This window comes from Amphiprion ocellaris, chromosome 22 (assembly GCF_022539595.1).
Source record: "Amphiprion ocellaris isolate individual 3 ecotype Okinawa chromosome 22, ASM2253959v1, whole genome shotgun sequence".
NCBI lineage: Eukaryota > Metazoa > Chordata > Actinopteri > Pomacentridae > Amphiprion > Amphiprion ocellaris.
Window position 1 is genome coordinate 5,540,154 of NC_072787.1, and position 18,935 is coordinate 5,559,088.

The 18,935-nt window shown below is 39.5% G+C and overlaps 2 protein-coding genes across 6 annotated transcripts in view; one reads left to right on the forward strand and one right to left on the reverse strand.

Annotated features, from left to right (window-relative positions):
• The first annotated feature begins 1,214 nt into the window (after window positions 1-1,214).
• Window positions 1,215-11,725, forward strand: tecrl2a (trans-2,3-enoyl-CoA reductase-like 2a). 4 transcript variants are annotated; one of them, XM_055007266.1, is made up of 15 exons: window positions 1,215-1,390; window positions 1,623-1,722; window positions 1,901-1,964; window positions 4,041-4,091; window positions 4,366-4,417; window positions 5,131-5,175; window positions 7,999-8,102; window positions 8,332-8,447; window positions 9,281-9,386; window positions 9,744-9,816; window positions 9,919-9,962; window positions 10,033-10,090; window positions 10,385-10,473; window positions 10,580-10,625; window positions 10,841-11,725. In XM_055007266.1, exons 2-15 carry the CDS (start codon window positions 1,697-1,699, stop codon window positions 10,966-10,968), a joined length of 1,002 nt encoding a protein of 333 aa, XP_054863241.1. In that variant the 5' UTR covers window positions 1,215-1,390; window positions 1,623-1,696; the 3' UTR covers window positions 10,969-11,725. The 4 variants fall into 4 exon arrangements, with proteins under 4 accessions (XP_054863241.1, XP_054863240.1, XP_054863242.1 ...); XM_055007265.1 differs by having other exon boundaries at window positions 1,215-1,722; XM_055007267.1 differs by lacking the exon at window positions 1,623-1,722.
• The window catches only part of abca4a (ATP-binding cassette, sub-family A (ABC1), member 4a), a 38,322-nt gene continuing 31,105 nt past the window's right edge, over window positions 11,719-18,935 (reverse strand). For both annotated transcript variants that reach the window (XM_035952360.2, XM_023279240.3), the window contains 15 exons: window positions 18,739-18,908; window positions 18,408-18,585; window positions 18,180-18,295; window positions 16,230-16,377; window positions 16,018-16,141; window positions 15,515-15,644; window positions 15,233-15,353; window positions 15,063-15,125; window positions 14,858-14,964; window positions 14,394-14,535; window positions 14,154-14,288; window positions 13,914-14,017; window positions 13,721-13,813; window positions 13,379-13,628; window positions 11,719-12,833 (listed from right to left, as the gene is read on the reverse strand). In XM_035952360.2, coding sequence (XP_035808253.2) covers window positions 12,714-12,833; window positions 13,379-13,628; window positions 13,721-13,813; window positions 13,914-14,017; window positions 14,154-14,288; window positions 14,394-14,535; window positions 14,858-14,964; window positions 15,063-15,125; window positions 15,233-15,353; window positions 15,515-15,644; window positions 16,018-16,141; window positions 16,230-16,377; window positions 18,180-18,295; window positions 18,408-18,585; window positions 18,739-18,908 — 2,001 coding nt within the window. In that variant the 3' untranslated portion in view covers window positions 11,719-12,713. The remainder of the gene's footprint in view (window positions 12,834-13,378; window positions 13,629-13,720; window positions 13,814-13,913; window positions 14,018-14,153; window positions 14,289-14,393; window positions 14,536-14,857; window positions 14,965-15,062; window positions 15,126-15,232; window positions 15,354-15,514; window positions 15,645-16,017; window positions 16,142-16,229; window positions 16,378-18,179; window positions 18,296-18,407; window positions 18,586-18,738; window positions 18,909-18,935) is intronic.

An 18,935-nucleotide genomic window follows, 5' to 3' on the forward strand; every position in this document is an offset into this window, starting at 1 on the left:
AAATGAAATCATATCTATGCTCATCAGGGGAAGAAAAGGTTTTAGATGACAAAAACCTTTGTCCTGCTAAGAGAACCTCCACTATTCGAGCTCCAAGGATCCATAGGGAGAGAACTGATTCATCAGTAGGTGGTTCTTTATTATATGTTGGGATTTTATAGCAAAAACAATCTCCTCCGCAGCAGGTTAGGTGTACAGCATGGGGTTACCATGGCGATATAAGAAGTGAACTACCATTTACAGGCCTAAAAACCAAGGATTATACCTGAAGTTCTTCTCTGATCCCCACAGCACATTCCTCTGGTTCCTGAAAAATACATTCAGTGACAATGAAGCAAACACTACTGTTAGGTTCATGGGTTCCACTCTGACAGCATTGTGAAACTATGATGGCAACTTTACAGTTTTCATTTTTAAAACCATTTTTCATAAATTGCATACTGCAACAGAAATGCCAACCACACTCATATATATGGTACATTATCTTTGACTTTCATATATGGCGCAAAGTTTGACCTCATAGTTCTCTACATGTGTGGGATATTTTGGTGCTCAGTCCGCCCTGGGTGGGTTCATTTTCTGCTGACCCAACGGAGCACAGCAGCTTAAGACCAATGGGTTCAACTCATAACTCTCTTACTGGCATTTGGTGGATTACATTAATAGAACGGTAATTTGTTATATGCTTCATATGTATGAGGATTTTTAGGATGTATGGAATGCATTAGTTGTGTGTGTATTTTTATTCGGTTGTGTGTTCTTTAGTTTGCTGCTGTCTCTGTGTTGTTAGCTCCTGCAGAGCTCCACTTTATCCACAGGAGAAGTTCTGTGTCATCTTGTGTATTTTATTATCTTTGGTATTGTTGCACATTCATCTGTTCTTCAGCTGCCTCGGTCTGCAGCAGATATCTGCTTACTTGAGCCAAGTTGGACTCTGCCAAAAGCGTTCTCCAAAGATATATTTCACAGGCCGTAGAAAAGAGATCGAGGTAAAAACAGCAGGAAGCAGCAGAAAAGAATAAAGCAAGGGTGAGACTGTGTGTGGGGTCGAGTGCCGCTAGTGATTGTGTGTCCCAGCACTATCCCAGATGAAGAGAGAGAGAGAGAGAGAGAGAGAGAGAGAGAGAGAGAGAGAGAGAGAGAGAGAGAGAGAGAGTATATGTGTGAGAGGGAGATAGAGAGATAGTGAGTGAGAGAGAGAAGAAGACTGGGAAGAATAAGGGGTCAGTCCAGAGATTGTCCTCGAATGGAGAGAAGCTGTGTCTGCTTGTGCGGGAGGAATGAGTGTATGTGTTGTGTTTAGTTATACTGATGGTTAATTTGATTTTCTGGTACACAGAGGACATAATAGCAAAAAACCACCACCATGAGTCGGACCACCTTCTTCGAGGTAAGTTGAAATATACTATTATGCACTTGGAGGGAAACTTTCAATTGCCACTTCCTAATAGAGAATGTACCATTTTAGAGAACACAAGGCCTCTCCTGAGCAAGAGGCTCTTTTGAGTAATCTGAGGTCAGGCAGAACTTGGCAAATCCTTCATAATATTCACTGAATTAATCATTTCTCCTCATTGTTTTAAAGTGTCAGAAAAGTTTCTAAAGTTTTCTGTGCCAGATAGGGTGAAAACTGGGGCCCTTTTTCCTGATTCTGCTCCTGCCTTCAGTCATGTCTCACTGGGCCTGATGAGCAATAATGAAGAAGAAGACAAGTAATTTGCTGTAAGTGCAGCAGGCCTCTGAACTCAGTAATTACAACATGCTCTGGGATGTGTGCCATGCTCTCAGTGGCAAATGCTGTGAGCCAAATTAGCAAATATTAAAATGGTTCATGAGAAACATTTGTCAAGCGTGATCTTGTGAGAAATTTGCACATTACTCTTTATTATCATTCTTACAGTGAAGACAGTGGATGCATGTTCAAAATCCTGGCCTGTAGTAAAAGTATTAAAAGAAAACTGCAGGTAGGGTTTGTCTTCATTACATTTGTTTCCAGTCTTTATGCTAAGCTAAGCTAACCAGCTGCCACATTGTATAAAGTGTTATTGATCCTCTCATCCAACTTTCTGTAAAAAAAAAAAAAAAAAAGGATATCAGCATTTTTTCCGAATTGTTGAACTTTCCTTCAACTTTTGACTTGCCTCAAGCTTAGCGATACCTTTCCCAAGACTAATATGAAGAATTATGAAGACTTTGTACTTGACATCAGATTTTAACAAGCCAGATAATTTTTAGATGTCTACACCTTAAGGTCTAGGAAACTCGTTAATTTGACAAATGTTAACCATTAAATTCTCTCTGTGCAGTTCAAAGTGCTGTCTGTATTACCTTATAGTGTTTAACGAAACACCGGGAAATTGAGTTTAGCTTTTTAGCACCAGCCACCTCCTCTTTGCTGACATTCAGGTTTCAGTATTCTAACGTTGTGGAAGGCAGTTTTCTTTTTTCTAAACGTGAACCAGGTCAGATGTGTGAGCAGAATCAAGGTGTAGATAACTAGCAGAATGAAATGAGCCAGCTGAGTGCTGTGTTGATGACTCTTTTTGATTAAAAAAGAAATTCTGTCCACTTTGAGTTGCTGTGAAAGTAAAAAAAAGGGCAACAATATACGCTGAGCAGCCACTAACAGCTAATAACCCTTAGTAGTGCCATGCTCAGTGTCTTAAGTGCTGATCCTGTGGTTCAGGATCAGCCATTACATTCATCAGCTTTCACATTAAAAGGAGCTACCATCAAGAGACTACTCCAGTTGGTATCAATTACTTTACTGAAGCAAGATGCGTTAAAAGGAACAAAACGTATTTCAGAGTTTCTGAAAATATGCCCTGCATTCAAAGAACAAGTGCAAGTTCACTTGAAAGCCCTCACAAGCACGTACATGTTCTGTGTGACCTGTGCTGTCAGCAGGGCCCTGTATCCCCACGAGAGGATTTACAAGGGCACAGCACATCTGAGTGCACGCTGGTTTACAATGCACAGCTCTAATGACACCCTTGATGCTCTTCGCTAACATGCAGATACATCAACATGTGCCACTGGAACGTAGTTGGGAAGGTTGGCAGATGGAAGGCAAAACAAATCTGTCTCCCAGGATGGCCTTATCTGAGAAGTCAGCATGCTCTGTGCTCAGAACACACACAAGATGAAATATTCCACTTTGATATGGAGAACAGAGAGTGTGTTGCTGAAACATTGCTGCTCTGGCAGACTGTGTTGGTCTGTTCAAATTATAAGACTTTTAAAACTTATGTGTTCATGATGCAAACACCAGATGGTATATATGTATATAGATATATGTATGTGAAGCTCTTCCTCATTCCCATTCTCTCTTTCTCCTCTGTGTACTCAGCAGATCTTTAGGTATCCATTAGTGGGTTATTACACTGTCCAGTAAAGGAACCAATTTAGCCAGGACAGCTCTGCTGAGCAGCACAGTATGGAGTGCTTTCAGGGCAAATTGTGGGCCTACCCACCACCCTCCTTGCATATGCTGTACATCACCACTGACAAGGTCTAATTAAGATGAAAAAATGTGCACGAGAGAGCAACACAATTCCTTTTTTTCTAACAAACATGACTCTGAGGCTGAGATTAGTGTACTTTATGAGGAAAATTCAGCACTCTTGGCAGTAGAAGTGTTTTATGCAGATTCATATTTTCTGAAAAAAGGTGCTTCAGTTTCATTCAAAGGGGCTGTAGTTTAATTTTGTGTTTTTACAAAAATTTTACACCATGTCTATCTCACATTTGCAATATGGTTAAGAAGCAGAATTGGTCTGAATATGGCAGCCAGTATGCAGATATATGTAGACTAGATAACATGTAGTTCAGTCTGTGCAGGCAAATAGAATAACAGTTCTGATCTGTTTAGCAACCTGAGTTAATATATATTCATATCATATCAATATTATTGACAGGAGGATGAGGGCTCCTTGGCTATTTAGACACCATCATTACATGAGTCAGCAAAGAAACCTTGAATATGTATGTGTCAAATGGTTTTGTGTTCATAAATGTGGTTCATCCTATTTTGTCTTTAGGTGGAGGTTCTCGATGCCAAAACAAAGGATCAGCTTTGTTTTTTAGATAAGGTATGCTGGCATGATTTGGGGGATCTAATGCTGAGGTTTAAATGAAATATCTCTGAAATAGACCTGTATATGACTATTTCATACTGATTAAAATGCAGTTTCAGCTTTTTATTTCCCTTTATGGTATTGTTGGAGTCTTTGCGATTCTAATTACAATGTGACATAAAGCTCTATGGGTTTTGACCATGTTTGGCTGCACGATATGAGTTTATACTGACTAAATTTTAACATTTTTACATTGAGGTTACCTACTTTACATTTGTAATCCATTCAGGTGGAGCCCAACTCAACAATAGGAGACATAAAGAGCCTTTTTCACAAATCATGTGAGTGTTTCCAATAAATTGTGTTGGAGTTTTGTGCTGGTCTTTATGCGTTATCCTGATTATGGACAATAAATTGAAAAAGTCTTATGTAAAACAGCAGGATAAGTCAACACAGCTCATTATTCAGCTATCTTTTTGAAAAGATACTATACTGTTCTGCTATTTTTCATACCTTCCATTGCACATTTGCTGTCCGCTACAACTTGAACTTATGTGGCTCTTAGATGAAAACCTAGTGATTAATACGCTTGCTATGCTATTGAGTGCAACATCACATCTCTTCCCCAGAGAGATGTCCTGTTAAAACTATTTCTTATTTATTCCTCTGAAGCCTGCAGTGGTTCTGTCATCAGCGTGTGTCTGGTCAGAAATGTTACCAAATGTTTGCCAAGCCTGAGGCCGTCAGCATCCATCAGAGCAGTAGAGCTCAACATTATTCCATTGTGATCAATTATTACTGGGCCTAAGGCCAAACACTGAGTGTGCAATGCCAACTCTGTCCAACCTTGTGTATGTGTGTGTGTGTGTGCGTCTGTGACTGTGTGTGTGTGTGTGTGTGTGTGTGTGTGTGTGTGTGCGTCTGTGACTGTGTGTGTGTGTGTGTGTGTGTGTGTGTGTGTGTGTGTGTGTGTGTGTGTGTGTGTGTGTGTGTGTGTGTGTGTGTGTGTGTGTGTGTGTGTGTGTGTGTGTGTGTGTGTGCTTGATCGGCTCAGATCCTCACTGGTATCCAGCAAGACAGGCCCTGAAGCTTGATCCCAGTAAGTACCATGTTTTAATTAAAGTCTTTGCTTTATGTTTGTGTAATTCATAAACAACATTAAAGCTATGGGTGGCAGCTGTTCACTGTTTGATGCTATCTGAAATATTTTGACTTCATTACTCACAAATAAAGTCAGTAAAGTGCAGACAGATTTCCTTTAGAGCATTAGCTACCAACTCATCCAATCCCTGCCACTTTGTACAAAAAGAAAAAGAGAGGCCTTCAACTGAAGAAAGATCATTGAGTGAAATAGAACATCATATATCCTGGATATGTTGTCAGCCTACATTGGCAATTTGGCTATGTGGTTAAGCATATTTAACCTTGTAATCAAGATTAGATGGAAATATTACAAGAAATGCACAAAGGCATGAGGTTGTTTAAAGTTTTAGTTTTTTAGAGATGGATAAGTTGCAGTCTAGGTACTGCTTTTTTGTTATCTGACATTTACACAATTTGGGTGCAACTTAGACATGTCCAGCTTTGTACATCAGTGCAGGTTTTCCATTACATCATCACCATTAGCCCTGTGGAAACATGTAGCCTTAAATATACAGACAGGTGACAAATGGAAGGAAAAAACAACATGAAGTGTCTGAGTAATGTTTTAGGAGTAACGTTGTTGTTGTACAGCTTCAGTGCTTTTTAGTTTTGATAATCCAAATCTCTGGAACTCTACTGGAGGAATGGAGCACATTTTTAAGTAGGTTTTCCCTCATTTGGTGTCTTAATGATGGTGGTGGAGAATGCTGTCTAACACATCTGGTAAGAATCTAGCATTGATGCTTAAACTAGGTTCAGTTGTCGTGACTGTAAAGACCATAGCATGATTCATACCATTTTTATTCCTATCTAACCATTCAGTGACCCTTCATGCTCTATGGATGGGGACACTGCCATCCTGAACCACTTGAATCAGAATAGAAATGTTTCATCATAGGATAAAGGTGACCACTTAGAAGAACTTTGTATTGATTTGAACCTTTCTCTAAACGGACAAGTGGACCTAATCCACAGCAGCAAAATGCCCCAAACAGTTTAAGAGAGCTACCAGAAGCCCTCAAGGCTTCAGGTTTTTCCTTTTATTTTGTCACCCATCTGTACATTCAAGGCCGTATTAGCATTAGGACATTCACACATATTAGTTCTTCTGTTCCGTGCATTCACTCTGACATAAAGTAATGAATACTGCATTGAAAGCTCAGCTTTAACATTTGAGTGAGTGTGTTAAAATCAATGCTGAAAGTACAATATGGGTGATATGGCACTTTTAGGGGTTCAGAAGTATTTGGACACTTGGCTTCTAGATCTTTCTTGGGTTATGTAATGTTTTAACATTGCTGCATGCACAGAAGTTGAGTTGTTGTTTAGATCTGGGTGGAGTTTTCTGTGAAATGGAAAAGCAGTGAGTCACTGGGCAACTGAAAAAGATAACAGTGAGACTCAACAAAGCAAAAATCTATTACACGGATTCGTCAAAAATCAGCGGTTGGGTTCATTCTAAAAATGCAGACAAGCACAGAACTACTATAAAACTGAAAATGACCTGGTAGACTAGGGATCACAAGTCCCATGGAGGTATCTCTGTCATTGCTGAAGCTACCAGTAGAAGTGACACACTGACATTTGTCGATGGTTTTACCGCTGCTGGTGAAAGCGACAGCATGACTCAGAGGAGCGTTCTGTGTGCTCGGATTCAGCTGGTGCATCAAAACCCTTTGGACAACATTTCAGCATTAAACAGGACGACAAACCGTTACGGTTCAAGCAACCACACTGACACTGGACGAGTCAGTCAGCTGAGACTAAAGCTGCAAAGACCACACAACATGCAGTAATAGCTGAATGAGACTGGTGTAGAGGCACCAGTCATTCAAAGCACCCGCTGATGCCTCTGGGCCAAAGACTTCAGACAGCCACTGACTGCAAAAGATTTTGTACAAAATGTTAAATATGACGGTTTGGTTCGACTTTGTATGTATCAATAAAATCAAACCTTAGGCCCTATGTGTTTAATGAGTTAAAGCCCCCACACACCGCTTTCTTTTACAATGTACAATTAAAGCAGAGACCTGGAATGGTAATATAGCATCCACTGTTTTATTTCAAATTGAATGTGCTGAAGCAAAGAGCCCAAAGAACAAAAAAAAGAGTGCACTTGCAGTGTGGACTGTGTGATCTTATGGTCTAATATTGATGATGTATTATGAAATCCGAATATTCAATAATATTAGCAGTGACTTTAAAGGTGAATGAACGTCATAAAACCTAGTCCTCATTTTTACAAAGCCACCATCATCGTGGAAACCATATTTTTTTCACAATAAAAGGCAGAAAATTAAATGAATTTTATCCTAAAAATTAAAACAGTAAAGGCAAATACAGCTTGCCATGATTTAGGATGTTGTAGAGCTTTAGTTTTGAATGAGCTGTGAGATCTATCTTGCTGCTAAAATTGCACAGAAAAAATTTGGTTAACAGCTATTTGGGTCATCTCCCCCTGAGGATATTCTAAAAATGTCATCCAATTAGTGCAGCGTATTATCTGTGGCTGCGCTCCTCTGAGCTTCCAGGTAGAGAGAACGTGAACTGAAAACCTGAAGCATCAGTTTAAACCATGGAACTCTGTGCCTGTGAAGTTTATATTCACCTAAGACACAACACTATGAATATATTTTTTTTTGCTAGTATGACTATTTTTTAACTCTGTATTCTAGAGGCAGCAGTCTCCACTGAACAGTAAAATAAAAAATGTTTTGCTGTGTAGTTTTAGATGACACTGAATTTATGGGAATAAAAGACAATCTTTTCTTCTTTTCAGAGGGAAAATCACTCAGAGATGATGAAATCCTACAGAATCTGCCTGTTGGGACCACTGCCACCATGTATTTCAAAGATCTTGGTCCACAGTTAAGTTGGACTATGGTAAAAAAAAAGACCACACACAAAAAGATTATAAATGGCAGAATACTGTATTATATTCAAGAAAGGTGAAAAACGAGTCAGTATCTCACAGTCAGCTGATTTTTACTTGTAACCATGCCACATAATTTTGCTATTAAAGCGGTACATAAGCTTTTTACATGACAATCTATAAACAAAAAAGCAGAGAAACGGTGCAAAGTGTTATTTTTTTCTGCTCTTCTGTTCTCAGGTGTTTCTTGCAGAATATATCGGGCCTCTCCTCACCTATCTCCTCTTCTATTTTCGAGTCCCGTACATTTACTCACACAGACATGCCTTTACCTCCAGTCCATATCCTGTTGTCACGTAAGCAGAAAAAGAAAACATCAACTACAACACAAGTAATGATAGACTGCACAGCATGCACGAGCCTATGACAGGCTTTGAATTAGTTAAAGAGCTAGAAAGCATCTCATGCCGAGTAGGCTTACTGAGCATGAGATTGATTTATTGTTCAATATAAATCGCCTTTTTTTCTTTTTTTTTTTTGCTGTACTGCCTCTCTACATATGGGATTACAAATATTTATTGAGAAGTCAGTCTCAGTAAAATTGAATCAGGATAAGTAACTGCATTATTTCATGTCAGTGCATCTACCAAGATTGTTGTTGTTAGGAAAATTTACTTCCTGGGCTGCTACCTCTTTTATTCATTCATTTATTTGGCTGTATCATTTGTATTCTGCGGCTATGATGCTGCTCAGTAATGACTGCTATGTCGTCAATTTACTGATGCAACCAGAAAGACATTCTCAGTTCCTCACAGTAGGGCTTGTAACAAATGTCATCTATAATTTATTAACCTTTTTCATCTTTAATTTGCATACCATCATTACTTTATATAGCCTGCCATATCCCTAATACATTTACTTATCCTCTTGATATTCAAGGGTTGCATCTAGTTCCATGTTTTTGTATTTACAGATTTTCCTATTTACTATATGTTACACTTTCTTTGTTAAATGAAAGTTGTGCTCCTGCAGCGACCCAGTTTGCCACTCTGAGCATAGTGTTATTGGTTTGTATAAATTGAATCTTTCTTCATCTCAGCTTTAAAATTTGCAACAGAAATAGAGAGAAGCTGCACTCTTACAACAACAGGTATGTGCTCTGACCTTATCCCTCATCTCTGTCTCTCAGATTGGCCTGTGTCTGTCATACCTTCCACTATATGAAGAGGCTAATAGAGACTATTTTCGTGCACCGTTTCTCCCATGGGACCATGCCTCTCAGGACCATAGTCAAGGTGAGGACGTAGCTTCTGATAATAAGCCCACCTCTTTCTCAGTGTGTGGCCTCTTTTTCCTTGTCCAATGCCAGCTGTTTTTAATGACTATTTTTAGGGACACGTACCATAGTCACACTGTCACTGCTAATTTACAGTGACTATACCTGCATGGGCCTTTAATGCACATAAGACCAACAGTGATGAGAGAAAGTAGACTTGGTACTAAGTGTAGTGTAAAGACTGGGAACTTGCATTTAATACAGAGTGTTGTTGCATGCTTTGCACAGTACAGTGGCAGTAAGTGTATATTTAAAGTAACTTGATGAACATTTTCCACATCTTTGTATTTCTGTGTTTGTTTCTTCTCACTTTCAGAATTGTGCCTATTACTGGGGTTTCTCAGCCTGGCTGGCCTATTATATCAACCACCCTCTTTATACTCCTCCATGTTAGGCAGCCCACACACACACACACACACACACACACACACACAATGTTGTTTTTCTGTGCTTTCTGCAGCATATCAATGCCAGACTGTCTTTCTTCACAGCATACGGAGAACTTCAAGTCAACTATGCACTAGTTATATTTGTGGTACGTATACAGATGTTCACACCGGCCCAGCATAAACTCAGTGTTCCTGATTTGTTTATTTCTGCTCTAGATGTGTGAACTGGGCAACTTCTCCATTCACTTGACTCTGAATAATCTCAGAGGAGATGGTGAGTTGCTGAGCTTCACTCCGTTTGCTTCCATCATTGCAGCAGAAGGAATAAAGCAAGTTTTTTTGAACACATCGACAAATCTTTCAACTTCAGTTCTCTGTGATTGTACTGCACACACTAATACTATTCATTTGCATGCAGATGATCAATAGCTTGATAATCAGTGCTATTTTGGTTCACTGGTACACCACAGAAACACAATAATGTGATTTTCTACAATATATGTTCATGATTGAGAGAAAAGTTACATAAATAAAATGTAAATGTTATATGAACTCAACCTTTTTCCAGGATCAAAGGGCAGAAGGTTTCCTGTGCCAACTAAGAACCCCTTCACATGGTTGTTTTTCTTTGTATCCTGTCCAAATTACACATATGAGGTACAGTAATACAAAATGACTGTAGCATTTTATTAACAGTGATAAATATCACAAATGCTTGTGTTTTTGCCTCCTTGTCTACCTGCACATTGGACACGTACTAAAGGTTGGAGCTTGGGTGAGCTTTTCCATCATGACCCAGTGTCTGCCAGGTATGTCCCGTTTATTATTTAGCCTGGCTGACATGAATCCATAATGACACCACTTACCAAACCAGCATGTACATAAAGATGGTGGACTCTAGGACGGTGCTGGTAATGAGACAGACTTTATAGGCCAAGAGTCCTCTGGCTTTATGAGCGTTCACTGTTCAGCAGTTTAACATAAATGCTCTCCTGTCCCCTGTCATTGTGTGTTTGTCCTTCAGTGGCGTTTTACACATTTCTGGGGTTCATTCAGATGACCATCTGGGCCAAAGGGAAGCACAGAGCCTACACCAGGGAGTTCAAGGACTATCCTAGCCTCCGAGTGGCCATTATCCCCCTGATTCTCTGACTGTGGTTGAAGCATGAACTTTTGCAGCATGTAAGGGGAGTAAACAAAGAAGTTTGCCACTGCTGAATCCAGCACTATGCAATTTTTTTTTAACCTATGAATGAGCTGAAACAAGTAGACATAGGAGCAATAATGTAGCAATACACTTGAGTTGTTTAAAAATCCTGTGAATATAATTGTCTGTTCAATTTCAGCAGTGACTCAAAATTGATTTGGCATTGTGATATGAGCTGGAAGTTTGATTAGACACACATTCACTGCTGTCATGGTCTCTACATTGTTCACATTTGTCACAGTGTTGGATTTTATAGTGCTCACTGCAAGCTGGAACATTAGATATGTTTCTCCATGAGCAAAGTTTTCAGGTTATGTGAAAGAATTACAACATACTCTTCCTCACGATAAAGTGCCTGTAGAAGCTAGAAACTAACACATTTAAAATGCCATGGCGTCCATTTAGGAGTGCAACTTCACTTTTAAGCTCTCAGGAGGAATGCCGATAAAGCTGACATTGAATCATACCACAGTTACGCTGTTCCGATGTATATCTCAGAGTGTTTTCTTTTTTCATAGAAATGGAAACTGTCCAGTTTGAAAGGTATCTAATGACATTAATGTGCAGAGGCCTTATCAGGTAGTCAGTGATAACTGCTGTGGTTTTCTAGCCCATACTGTCAATCTCAGGTTTTATTGAACTGTTAGAAAATGTTTTTATAAAAATGAATGTATGTCTAAATAAAAATCCACATCTTAAAGAAAAATTTAACTTTATTTGACATGATCTTATATAGAAACATTACTTTCATGACATTGTGTCGTCTTCCTCTATAGACACCAGGTGCTTGTGGAATGCAGACAAATTTCCAAAGTCGTACATATATATACGATAAAGCGCAAAGATTGAAGAAAATATATATGGCATAAAAATATGACATGTATACAAATGAATTTAATAGCAGCAGAAGGATTTTGTACATTTAAGCAGCTGTAATGCATTAGCATATTGCTAAGTAACTCAGTAAAAATTGCAATGCGTTAATTAATACTGCGTCAGTAAAGTGCTAAAACTATGCCTCTGAGTGCTCACTTCAACTATCTAAAGAAGGCAATAAAAGATCATCTCACTTGGCATCTGAAGCAAAAAAATGCAGAAGGACCTCCGTTTTCTTTTACAATGTGAATGTTTTTCACATTCCATCAATCATCGGTCCTTGACAAAATGATAAATCTCTGTTTCATTTAGTTTGCAAGGCCTAAAGGTGAGCAGAATGTGGGACATACAGCAGGCACACAAATGCTCCACACATTTCAAATTCAAAGCCCACTAACCCTGATTTACTGGAGAAGCAGCATAGAGCATGTGCAGTAATGACACATGTCAGATCAGTTTAAGGTGCTGCCTCCTTCACAGACTGCACTGTAACACAGACAGCAGGTCAACTGTCCCGTTCTAAAGGCTCCTTCAAATATAGATTAAAAATGCAGACTTCTTTTTCCAGAGTTGGATAACCACTTCATTCTCTCTGACTTTTAGCATCCCAAAACTCATGCACCTGTCACTAGTTGTGAAACGTTGTCACTGTAGTGATTTTTCTGTAGATTGTGTCGGCTAAAACGAAGGCTTTGTTTCTGCCTATTAGCTTTCAGTCCTCCAAAGAGCAAACACATCCATAGGCCATCGAACACGGCGGCCACTGAAATGAAATCCCATCGCTCTCTTCCAGTTGGTCTCATCGAGGTAAAGTTCACTTCCCCAAAGGCTTGACGGGTGTGGTGTCGATATAACGCTGTGCCCCAGCGGCTTTGGGATGCAACACAATAGCGTCGTCCTCTCTTGACTGCTGCTTGGCAAAATTCACAAACACCTGCAGGGAGATAGAAACATCCAAATGAACAAATTAGCGAGGTTTATTTAAAGCAGTGGTTCCCAAAGTAGGAGGCGTCATGAGACACTGAGGGGACTTTGTGAGATGATTTCCAGAAGTCAAAATAGATTTTAAAATCATTGGAAAAAGTATATTTTAACCATAATTGTAACAGAAAAAACTGAGAGTCTCCTGCAGCTAAATACTGTTTGTTCATTGATGAATTTTGCTATATTAAATCATTCTAAAATATTTATATAGTTGTTAGGTTGTTGTGTTCTTTTGACAACATTCATATGCTTCCTCCACCTGAGGCATTAGTGGGAAGTCTTTAACATCATTATTACATTGGAAACCACTGATTTAAACCAGCAGGTTGGCATAGAGCATATAATTAAGTTTATAAATATGTCTAATAATTAAGTCGTTTCAAAAGTAAATAAAAAAGCAGGGTCAAGTAATGTACAAATACTTAAAGTTAAAATCTGAAAGAAGAGATAACCAATTTCACAGTTCATTAGCCTGTTTCTTCTATGTTCATTTACCTGGTCTAGAGTAGTCTGTGACACTGAGTAGTCCTCGATGTTGAGTTTGTCTTTGTTCGCCAGGACCATTTGAAAGATCCTAGCCAGGGAGGAAGAGGAGATCTTGTACTGCAGAGTGTTGTGGTGTTTCTCTCTTTGGATGCAGCCAGGGAACGTGCTCTCCATGAATGCTTCAGCAGGGTTCAGGTCTGGGGCACAGCCAGGCTTAGCTGCCCTGATCTTCATGGTCACCACATAGCCATCACCAAATCTAGGTAGCAATTTGGAAAATGGGATTATGAGCTCATGCTTGTAAGTAGATTTGGTGCTTTTTGTGATGTGAAATCAAGTAATGTGACCAACTTATATTTAAGATGCTGAATGGTTCCCAGACACTTGAAAGATCCATTGACCATGATGGCTAAGCGGGTACACAGCGCCTCACATTCCTCCATACTGTGAACATGAAACAGTGAAAATTAAATTCTATGTTCACATTCATGCCCAGTAAGAGCACACAAACCTATACACCAATACACTGGTGTACATAAATTACCTGTGTGAGGTGAGGACCACAGCTCGTTTGTCCTGAATAACGCTCATGATGGAGTTCCACAGAAAGCGTCTGGACAGAGGATCCATACCAGTGGTGGGCTCATCCTACAAGTACAAAACCACAACTATATGAACATATTCACAACAAAAATGTGTGTCCTGACCTCACCATTCTCAAAACTGCAATCTCCAACCAAAAGCCTTAAATGCAACCTGTCACAGTCATCAGTGTTGGCCTCACCAGCAGCACCAGGGCAGGACAGCCTATCATGGCGATGGCCGTGGAGAGTTTCCTCCTGTTGCCTCCACTGTAGGTCCCAGCACTCCGACCTGCATACTCTGAAAGCCCCAGCTTCTGGATGGCCCACTCTGCAACCTAAGTTTGAGGAGGATGAAGGGCCTTGTGTTGCAATGCAATGAAATTTAAGCAAGAGCATTTTTCAAGTTTTTATTTCTTGCCATGACTAAAGCTGCATCTCACCCTGCTGATCTCACACTCTGGGACTCCTCGGAGGCGGGCGTAGAGATGCAGATGTTCTCTGCCTGTCAGCAGCTCATCTATGGCATCGAACTGTGGGCAGTAACCCATGTTCTGGTGGACATCCAGGATATCTGTCAAAATGCTGTTAGGACAACACAATGGAAACAGTAAAAGACGATGAAGAGTCTGACACACTTGGAACAGTTGATTTTTATGTGTCAGCTATTGTAGGCTGTAATAGGAAACTAATGACATCAATCTAATGAGCAGTTTCTATGCTTTAGTGAGTCTTTAGTAAATTACAGACATGTAATGTGTATCCAGCATTCTTCTTTATCTAGAACAAGATTTAGGAATAAAAAGCTTTCAAATATTGAGAGACTGATTATCAACAACAAATATTGTCTCATTCAATACTGATATCAGCCTTGAGATTCCATATGAATTAATTTAATATTATGAACCTGTGACCAGCGACTGAGGCCTGTCCTGAAGTGACATCTATGTCTCCTGTCAACATCTTAAACGTTGTGGTCTTCCCTGCTCCGTTTACCCCGAGGAGACCAAAGCACTGCAGATGATGACGAGTAACAAAAAGACACACAAACAATAAAGTTAACAGACTGTTTCCTCTCCAGATTAAATCAGTCCAACCAGGCCTGTACAGACCTCTCCAGGTGATACTCCGACACAGATTCGGTCTACTGCAGGGATGATTGTTCCTGTGTATGTCTATCAAGGTAAGATGAGAAAGAAAGCTGAAATAGTTGGCTTGAAACATTCATGGTATTATTTTGCACAAAGTCCAGAATTGGTCATAATACAGAAGAGTGTCTGACCTTGGACAGGTCTCTAATGCGTAAGATGTCGTTTGTTTTTTCACTCTTGTAAATTCGCTCTCTTTCATCGGTCACATCTAAATCTTCATCCACAATATGAGGCTTTGGGCAATCTGGTATCCTGCCAGCGGGAAAATAAATAGTAACAAAATGAACATCCACTCTACATATGTCAATCACATTACATTTCAGGCTGTATTATGCAGAAAAAATGTTATTTATTGCATGTGCAAACGAATACTAATACAATTTTGCATTTGATTCAAGCTCTAGTGCACTTGCCAGTTATTCAGGAAGAAGCGATACTGGAAGAGAATGTTAAGGATGGAATAGGCAAATCCCTCCACAGCCATGGAGAGCAGGTACTTCCCAATAAAGTCCCAGTTAAAGGGGTCTGGACTGTAATCCTCACCTGAGGAAATATACAAACATGACAAATCTGTAAATCCTGCTTTCATATTTGGTGCTGGCTGTTTTTCATCAATATACTGCCATGAATTCCTACAATCTATTTAATGTGGAAGACAGAGAAGTACATAAAAATTCAGATACACTTTAATAATGTTTCATATTTTACCCTTTCAACAGATTGAATTTGGTGCCCAAGTGGTTTGTAGAGTGTATTACAGCTCTGCAGTTGGCTCAGGCCTTGATGACAAGTGTGTCGCATTAGATTTCTGATGCAGGCAGTGACTCTGCATTCATTTACAGTGTTAAGATGATGGCTGACACGTATTTGCTTGCTGGACTGTGAGAAATATGAGTCGTGTGTGTTTTGTAATTACCAAAGCGAGCATAAATATCAGTCATAGCCTGGTTCATGGCCATGTCTATGAGACCTCGACCCAGGCAGTAATGGGGGAAGATGAGCAGCATTGTCTTTAACACTTGGTTGAACTTGTACAGAGCCTGGACAGAAATCCAACACAAAAAAATGGGTGAAAGCTGGAAGATGGATGGAAGACAGAATTTATATTATCAAGCTCCTTGGGCTTACTGTGGTGCCCTCAAAAAGGTCCAGGATGAAGGTGATGGCGCTGCTGTTGATGCCAATGAAGAGATTGATACAAGACAGAGAGACATAGGCGGTGCTGGGAACGCTGAATATGTAGGACATGGGGTACATCATGGGGGTCATGGACCACCTAAAATATAAATAGAGAAACATATATTTGTTTAGCAGCCCTGCCACAGACTGGTGACCTGTCCAGGTGTCCCCTGCCTTCACCCCAAGTCAGCTGGGATAGACTCCAGCCCCCCCATCACCCTAATGAGGATTAAGTGGTGTATAGATAATGGATGGATGGATGGATGGATGGATGGATGGATGGATGGATGGATGGATGGATGGATGGATGGATGGATGGATGGATGGATGGATGGATGGATGGATGGATGGGTATTTGCTTAAAAGCCTCAGTGCCTTAATTAAACACAGTAGACGCTGGCTTGTAATGCTTTGGACCAACAACATCCTTTGGCAAACATTTTTTGCTTTTTTTTATTAGTTTTTTTTTGCAGATTGGATGGACTCTGCCTGTTAACTTTTTAATTCCAGCACAGTAATGATAAGGAGATGTTGGAAAATGGCATAGCATTGAAAGAGGTGTCATATGTGGTAGTTTGTACAATATTATTTTATTGCTTCAAAAGTCCTAAATATAACACCAATAACTCATACTTACCTTAGTTTGGAGACAGTACAGTTAGCAATATATATATATATATATATATATATATATATATATATATATATATATATATATATATATATAAAATATGAGACTGATGGCCTCATGTCTACACTGATTCTAACAATTTGTATTAAACTATTTACAGTACAAAATGTGAAATCTAAATGTATCGATCACAAGGCTAGAAAAGCCAATGAAGTGATGTTTGAAAAAAATTAAATATTGATGTCATTTACCAATACAGACATGATATTACAAATCATCCAATACCAGTTGCTATCTGGTAATCCTTCCCAACATAGAACAGCATACAACACAGTTATGGTTACAGACTCTCTATCTACCTCCCTACATTTATATTTTGAGTGTAATTCTTTTTCCAGAAAAGAGACAAAGCACCCAATAAATAAAATGAAGATACCATAACAGCATCGTCATCAGAAATTATTTTGGCCCCGATATTTGTTTTTTGAAAACATGATACAGTGACAGTCCAAATTATGATATGGAAAGTGCATAACATCACAGTATGTTGCCATATACTGTATCTATGGCTTTGCATATGTACTGTTAAATTCTGTATTTATATGTAACATATATTATTGAGCTGTACTCTGACTTTCACAGACAGCTGACTGGGTTGGTCATTAGCTAGCTGAGCTGTGCAGTTAATTTAACCCAGATGAGTGTAAGAACAATCTGGTGGTGACAGTAGCTCACATATAGGCTGGATGATGAAACATATCAGCCGAGGGAGGCACCTAAACATCTACCAATGTTTCTATGTTAGATGAAAGTCAAAACTCATCAGTACAGTCACTCAAGTGAACATTGTGGGAAAAGTGAGAAAAAAGACTAATATATTCGATATTACTCTGTTTTCTTTGAGGAAAATCAGTCGACTGTGTAAACAATTCAAGTATTAGGCTTTACATTTCCTTTTGATGTAGTTGTACTTTGTTCTTAGCTTTGCCGATATTTCACAAAAATGCCAACCCAATACAACTATCAGAGGAAAATGCTAGAGCTTATAGCGTGACATTTAATTATGTTTACTTCCTGCAGGGCACCAATTTCTGCAAAAAACTGGACTAAACGTCAGCTATTGCCACTGTCGGCTTAGAAGTTACTGTTATTATAATCACCAACCAGTGCAGCTGTGACAGTGCTATGTTCATTTCCTGTTTGTTATGAACACGTAAATAATATGCAAATACAGTTAAAATCTCAAGACTAAAAACATTAAATCTCACCCATAAAGCATAAGAAGGGCAATAAGTGGTTGGAGGTTGGTTGGGGAGGTGTAGCACTTCTTATCAAAAAAGATGAAAATTTCCACCACCATCACTGCACTGATGGAGTAATTAACCTAGGGAAAGTCACAGGGAAAACAAGTTTATACAAGCTATTATCACATCCCCTTGATTGAATTGTCGTGCCAGGCCTTGGCACGCTGTCAGAAAGTAACAGGACTACTGTACCATGTCCCACAGAAAGTTGGCCATCCAGTACACCAGAGGACTGACCCCACTGACAAACTGCAGGTGTTTGGCCTGAGTGACCCTCTCCTGGATGAGATAGAGGACAAAGCTGGCTGGGACGAAGGACATGGCAAAGATGACACAGATGGCCACCACTGCATCCACTGATGTGGTCAGACTGGGGAAAAGACAGAGAGATGGGTGATTTTCCATGAGTTTATTGACAAATGTCTCATTTGGCCGCTTTTAAAACACTGTTAAACATTGTTCTTACCAGGAAAAGATTCTGAACTTGTGAAAAACAGTGGGATAGTAAGTATTTATCACTCACACACTGATCTCAGAGAGCTGTTCTTTGGTGAGGTTCAGAGGATGGTTGATGGCAGTGATTCCATATTCGTCCAGGTTTGCTCCTCTGGGCAGGTTTGCACGGAGGATGGCGTTGTTGGCCACATTCATAAAAGATACCATGGCATGCCAGCCCTTATTGTTATACCACACCTAGGAACACAGTGATGTTTGGGTTGA